This window comes from Acipenser ruthenus, unplaced genomic scaffold (genome assembly GCF_902713425.1).
Source record: "Acipenser ruthenus unplaced genomic scaffold, fAciRut3.2 maternal haplotype, whole genome shotgun sequence".
Lineage (NCBI taxonomy): Eukaryota > Metazoa > Chordata > Actinopteri > Acipenseriformes > Acipenseridae > Acipenser > Acipenser ruthenus.
In genome coordinates this window covers 1-7,056 of record NW_026707490.1, presented here as the reverse complement: position 1 = coordinate 7,056, position 7,056 = coordinate 1, and the positions used below count along the sequence as shown (strand labels likewise).

Below are 7,056 nucleotides of genomic sequence, written 5' to 3'. Positions count from 1 at the left end.
ATCATTGTTATTTTTCAGACTCTTCATAGTGTGTAGAATGATTTGCGATCCTAATGAATATCACTACACTGTATCAGCATCATGCACATCCCTATTTAAAACAGAACAAGTGTGAAGAGTCAGGCAGGTACACATGGAGGTGTGACACAATCCTCACACTGTGTGAAGAGTCAGGCAGGTACACATGGAGGTGTGACACAATCCTCACACTGTGTGAAGAGTCAGGCAGGTACACATGGAGGTGTGACACAATCCTCACACTGTGTGAAGAGTCAGGCAGGTACACATGGAGGTGTGACACAATCCTCACGCTGTGTGAAGAGTCAGGCAGGTACACATGGAGGTGTGACACAATCCTCAGACTGTGTGAAGAGTCAGGCAGGTACACATGGAGGTGTGACACAATCCTCACACTGTGTGAAGAGTCAGGCAGGTACACATGGAGGTGTGACACAATCCTCACACTGTGTGAAGAGTCAGGCAGGTACACATGGAGGTGTGACACAATCCTCACACTGTGTGAAGAGTCAGGCAGGTACACATGGAGGTGTGACACAATCCTCACACTGTGTGAAGAGTCAGGCAGGTACACATGGAGGTGTGACACAATCCTCACACTGTGTGAAGAGTCAGGCAGGTACACATGGAGGTGTGACACAATCCTCACACTGTGTGAAGAGTCAGGCAGGTACACATGGAGGTGTGACACAATCCTCACACTGTGTGAAGAGTCAGGCAGGTACACATGGAGGTGTGACACAATCCTCACACTGTGTGAAGAGTCAGGCAGGTACACATGGAGGTGTGACACAATCCTCACACTGTGTGAAGAGTCAGGCAGGTACACATGGAGGTGTGACACAATCCTCGCACTGTGTGAAGAGTCAGGCAGGTACACATGGAGGTGTGACACAATCCTCACACTGTGTTTTGCCATCGCCTTCAATTCTCAGTTAATTTATGCGAATAAAAATATCAAACTATCAATTGATATAATGTTGTGAAGATATCTCAGCAATGCGTTTAGCACAGGAGACAGCAATAGTAAGAGTGTGTTTGTTATAAACACTAAAGCGTGTTCTGTAATAATTTAAACTTATACACTGCTGTTATTGTAACAACTGCAGACTTTTTATTATGACATGAACTGTTCAATACTATAAAATAATAAAACCTGCATGACCCATGTTGTTATTATTATGAAAAGCAATGGCTAGCTGTGCGTTTGTTGAAAACACTAAAGGGTGTTCTGTAACACTTCAAACCAGATAGGAGTTATAGAAATAAATAATAAATCAACAAGCACATCAGCCTCTAGCAAACAAGTAGTAAAGTGAATCAGTACCTGATGCAGCAAGAATCCATTTCCAGACTAGAAGAAAGAAAGAGCTGTCATTCATCTTCCCCGGGGACACCAGCACAAGGTCATTGTATTCTATCGTCCAGAAGAATGGATAGAGTTTCTCATTGGGATTGAACTCCATGTCAGTGAAAGTGTAGATGTGAGATCTGGTCTCCACATCGTAAAAGGAGAGCCATCCTTCCTCATAATCCAGATACACCCCCAGCTTCTGGGGCTTCAGGCTCAGGGGGAGGGGGGTCTGGGGGTCAGTGAGAGCAATGAACTCATCTTTATCTTCATCTCCATCCCACCCCACAGTCCAGTAACCCTGCTGGGGGGTCATGCTGAACTCCTCCTTCCTCGGGGCAGACTCTCTGCTGACTCCTAATCTCCAGAATGTATTCTCTCCCACCCCCAGCTCCCAGTAGTGTCTCCCTGAGGTGAAGTCCTCCTTGCCCAGCACACAGCGCCTGTAATCAAATCTCTGGGGATTGTTATAATCCTGCCTTTTCCCTCTCACTTGTTTCTCATCCACAGGCAGGGTGAGCCGGGGGTGTGCTGTATCGAGGTCCAGAGTCAAAATGTCAACTGTGAAGAAGAGAGGAGACAATAATAATAATAATAATAATAATGATAATAATAATAATAATAATAATAATAATAATAATAATAATAATCCATCCATTATCTATAACCGCTTAATCCTATAGAGGGTTGCGGTGAGCCAGAGCCTAACCCGACAGACACAGGGGTGCAAGGTGAGACTCTACACCCTGGATGGGATGCCAGTCCATCGCAGAGCAACTAAGGGGCAATTTAGAGAGGCCAGTCCACCTAGCCAGCATGTCTTTGGACTATGGGAGGAAACTAGAGTACCCAGAGAAAACCCACGTGAACACAGGGAGAACATGCAAACTCTACACAGACAGACCCCTGAGGCCAGACTCGAACCCAGGACCCTGGAGCTGTGAGGCAGTAACGCTAACCACCGTGCCAATAATAATAATAATAATAATAATAATAATAATAATAATAATAATAATAATAATAATAATAATAATAATAAAATGAGTGTTTATAGTGTGTTCTCTCTATCAATTATATAACCAGAGGTAAAAAAACAAAGTGGCAGCAAAGGGGTAATTGTTACTGGACTCCAGTAAAGAAACTCAAAGAATACAGCTGTTTACCAAAAATGAAGACAGTTTAATCAAAGTGTTGTGTCTCTACAGTAGAAATCTCATGACTTAGTGTGGCATTCATACGAGGTCAATTCCATGGTCACCAACACCTTTAGCATGCAGGGTTTACATGAACCTGCTAACATGGAGTCACTTTTTATTAGATGTAAACACAGTGAGTGAGACGGGGCTCCTCGCTGCTCTTATCCTCCACTGTGAAAGGAATCCATTGAAGAGACACATACCTGCTGAGCTGCGGATCCACTTCCATTCTAGAACACAGAAATAAAGAGAGCATTATTTTACAATCACTCCTCCTGTACTTTCTACAGTTCAGAAGATGTGCAGCACACACTAACCAGCAGGGCTGTGCTGGGGTGAGTCAGGCTGTGGATTTACACACAGTCTACATACCTGATTTAAGGACCTCTCGCTTCACAGACTCTGTGAAAAGAAGAGAGCTGGATTACATTCTGCACACTGAGGTGTAAAATCTATTGCGCACTATTGTGAAGAGCTGCATGTAAATACAGTAGGGTTGCCAGGGGTGACAGAAAACAGAGAATTGAACTCCTCTGTCAGCTTGGCTTGTTCTGACAGTTCCCCTCCTCCCCGATAGCCAGAACACATCTCTCCAGAGAAATTAACTCCTCTGTCAGCTTGGCTTGTTCTGACAGCCCCCCACCTCCCCGATAGCCAGCACACATCTCTCCAGAGAAATGAACTTCTCCGTCAGTTTGGCTTGTTCTGACAGTCCCCACCTCCCTGATAACCAGCACACATCTCTCCAGAGAAATGAACTCCTCTGTCAGCTTGGCTTGTTCTGACAGTCCCCACCTCCCCGATAGCCAGCACACATCTCTCCAGAGAAATGAACTTCTCCGTCAGTTTGGCTTGTTCTGACAGTCCCCACCTCCCTGATAACCAGCACACATCTCTCCAGAGAAATGAACTCCTCTTTCAGATCCCTATGGAGTTCAGTGATATCCTCCTCCAGCTCTCGCAACGCCTCGCTAGTGCTCTTTGTAGCATTCATAGTGTACTGTTGACAAAACAGTCGGGTCTGAACTTTACTCACGTCCACCATTGCCTTATTGATAAAAAAAACCTTTCTGCCTCTTTCATTGTTCCTAAAAGAATTTAAAAGTTTAGTTTAAAATGCCAATAGGAAGAATAAACACATTCAGTAGGGATAATCACATTCAAACTGACCAAACTATGATCAGATAGACCTGTGGGATGAATAGTACATTTAGAAAAATCATTTAAAAGATGCTTCAACACATAAAATGTATCTAGTCGAGTTAAACCTATATTGTCATGGCTCCCCTTAGCCCAGGTATAGTGCTTAACATCAGGATTCATTACTCTCCACACATCCTCCATGTCATGCGCTGTTAAAACACTAACCAGCTCCTGAACTGACCTGGGGTGAGGCTCTGGGCTATTTCTGTATAGCTTGTCATCAACTGTACAATTAAAATCACCAGCTAATAAAACCACTTCTTCAGTCTGACTCTGGGCGATAACTCCATTGAGAGTCTGAAAAAACAGCACCCTCTCTCCCATCGTTTGGTACATAAACATTAACAAATACTACAATTCTACCATCTACAAATAACCCCCCCTTCCCAATCCTGAATCCTCTCAGATTTATTATTCTCATCTGTATGGATCTCTTGGAGCATGGCAACATTAACTTTCTTTTGGTTTAAATATTCAAACAGAGCTGCTCTCTTTGCACAATCTCTACCTCCACTTATATTTAAAGTTCCTATATTAAGAGTCTGCATTGTAGGGTTGAAAAGAGATGCACTGGAAAGTACAAACAATAGTAAAAACGTACAAAAGAAAAGATGCTTGTGCAGACTTATACATCATTCCTGTTTAGAGAGGCACAAACTTTGCTTATTAAATTTTTTAATGGATCTTTCTCTTTGTTCCATGCCCAGTACAGCTGCATTGCATCTAATTTGCTGTGCAGAATTTAAGAACAATTTTAAATCAGGGCAGTGCTCAAAAACTTGAATCCCTCTTTTCCCTTCAACAGAGCTTTAAAATGCCCAAATGCTTTCAGCACTATACCCCCCTCTCGCTTGCTGACTGGCCGACAGATCAGAGCTAAATGAGGAGTCAGTATCACTGCCCCCGTCTTTGCTAAAATCACCACCACTGACCTCTGTGCTGTGTGTCTGAGCGCAGTCCATTCTCACAGACAGCTCACTCTCTGATTCATCAGCCCGAATGACCCAAGCCTCAGAAACAAGGCTGCGTTTCGCTGTAATACTGTGTCTGTTTTTAGCCTTTCTTTTCCCTTTGGAGAGTTTAAACTCACCCGCTTCCTTCTCTTTCTCCAACACTAAAACCACAGCCTCATTCTGTTCTGTGATTCCCTCAATCTGTTCTCTCCCCTCACTACCCTGTCCATCACCTGACAACCCCACTTCAGGTATCTCTCCAGCCCTGGTCACAATCACAGCTTCTCCCATCCTCCTGTCTATTTCAGATTTTTCCTGCAACTCACTTTCACCTTCTACCACACCCAGAGTTGGCGACTCGAGTCGGTGACTTGGACTCGAGTCGCAGTCGAGTTTCCACGTTTTTTCGAATAGCGACTTGACTTGGATTTGAATGATTGGACTTGACTTGGGACTTGATGTTTGGGACTTGTGACTTGCTTGCGACTTGAGCTTCATTACTTGATGACAATGTTCTGCATCATGTATGTACTTCATACGTAAATCATTATCGTGCTGCGAGACTTGAATCGTTGCCGAAACATCTGCCCTCCTGTTAGAAATACAACTCCCACAATGCATTTAGTAACCTCTCCTTACCTGTTCTTCCGTACACGCCTGTGCGGCTGCTACTGCTCTGCTATCATCACACCACCAAACGTACGTGCGTGTCATGTTTCAAATCCTTTCATGATGGCAACCAACATTCCCAAAGTTGGGTCCTTCGGATACAAACATTTTGAGAATTCGGCCACGAAGAGGAGCGCCGTGTGCCTCAGGTGTGGCATGAAAATATCTGATGGAGCAGGGACGACATCAAACTTCATTCGCCACCTGAAAACTCACCCGGAGAAGTACGTTTTTTCATATTTTATATTTGAATTTCAATTTATGGTGATTTACTTACTATAATGAACCCAAATTTTAATGTTAAAAATGTCCAAAATTATGCTGCAATGCCATTGTCTTTTACGTTGGGCTGCATTCCAACCATGAGCCTCTAACATACACGGAATAATATACTAGGCGGGGTTAGTTGATCGTCCGTTAAGACCCCCAAGCAGGCCGCTTATTTATGTGTACAAAAGAACATGACATTCACGGCACAAACTTTAGATCTATACAACTCTTTCTAGAAGTAGTCTACACCTGTCCTGGCATTACAAAAAACTGAGATAATTACTAAATTCAATTAAAATAATGAAATTGACCATAATGAAGACAATATTCGGGGGGGGGGGGGGGGGTTATACAGTAGTTATACACAAAAATAAAATCACTTTAAAAAATATGCGAAAATATTTTATTTTATTTATTGTTAATAAAAGTGTCAGTAAAACCCCCTGTATCTGATCCAATCCATTTAATTTTTTCCAGGTTCTTTCAGTGTTATTGTATTGTGCTTTGGCAATTCCAGTCTTGATTACAACATTTGTAGAAATGCTCAAACTTGATATTTTGGGAAAAGCGTTTTTTTTAAACACATATATTTTAATCTGTACCATGCATAGTACATGTCTGATGCTAGTTATTCTTATAGCATTTTAAAGGTCATGTGGCATTTTACGGAAACGTATTAGCGCCACAAAAATAATGTATTGTGATATTATGATATAACGTTGCATTATTTTGCAATAATTTTTTTCTCTTTCGCAATTATTGTGTTATTTCCCAATAATTATTGCATAATTGTGAGATAATATTGCATTATTTCCAAATATGTACCCTATTGTTTTTGTTTTGTATCATTGCATATTTTACAATTGTAGGGTTTATAAGTGAAGGCATCGTGTACAGTACACTTTAACCACACAACAGACACAACACGATGCTTTCCTTCCTCTTCTTCCCCAGTCTGATGTAGTCTCTCACTCGATCTTCCAGGCACTACTAAACAAATACGCACAACTGTCCTAAGGTTTAAACATCAATCCCTATAAAGAGTGCATAATTATTATAGGATTTCTTTTCTTTCAAATATCAGAATGTTTTGTTTTGCACAACTGTACTGAATACAGCCCTCACTGACTGGCCCGACTTCTGAGGCTTTTATTTTTGTGAGAAACGCCGTACCCTAGAAATTTATTTCACTAATGAAATGAAATACCCGTTAAGCACATCTGTATTCAGTGCTGTTGTAAATAACGCATATTTCTGGAATAAGCCGTTCTTCATCTATTTTTGTACAAGACAGGTATAGAGGTCCATAGACCATACTAATAGAGGCTAGATCTACACATGTTAAGAGTTGTTCAGGTTTGTGTCAAGATGGTCAAAACTCAGTCAGAGCACAGCA

General features: G+C 42.0%; 1 protein-coding gene across 1 annotated transcript; it reads right to left on the bottom strand.

The window, feature by feature from the left end:
* Window positions 1–925: 925 nt before the first annotated feature.
* On the bottom strand, window positions 926–3,559 carry LOC131727458 (E3 ubiquitin-protein ligase TRIM39-like). Its single transcript, XM_059018857.1, has 4 exons — window positions 3,361–3,559; window positions 2,938–2,967; window positions 2,769–2,795; window positions 926–1,930 (listed from the first exon to the last, which is right to left on the bottom strand). Exons 1-4 carry the CDS (start codon window positions 3,557–3,559, stop codon window positions 1,308–1,310), a joined length of 879 nt encoding a protein of 292 aa, XP_058874840.1. The 3' UTR covers window positions 926–1,307.
* Window positions 3,560–7,056: the final 3,497 nt, after the last annotated feature.

Coding starts and splice junctions, on each gene's coding strand:
- LOC131727458 (XM_059018857.1), bottom strand. CDS start 3,559: ATGAATGCTACAAAGAGCACTAGCGAGGCGTTGCGAGAGCTGGAGGAG. Junction 2,968..3,360: donor GTGTGCTGGCTATCGGGGAG/GTGGGGACTGTC, acceptor TTCTTTTCACAG/AGTCTGTGAAGCGAGAGGTC. Junction 2,796..2,937: donor GCGAGAGGTCCTTAAATCAG/GTATGTAGACTG, acceptor TCTGTGTTCTAG/AATGGAAGTGGATCCGCAGC.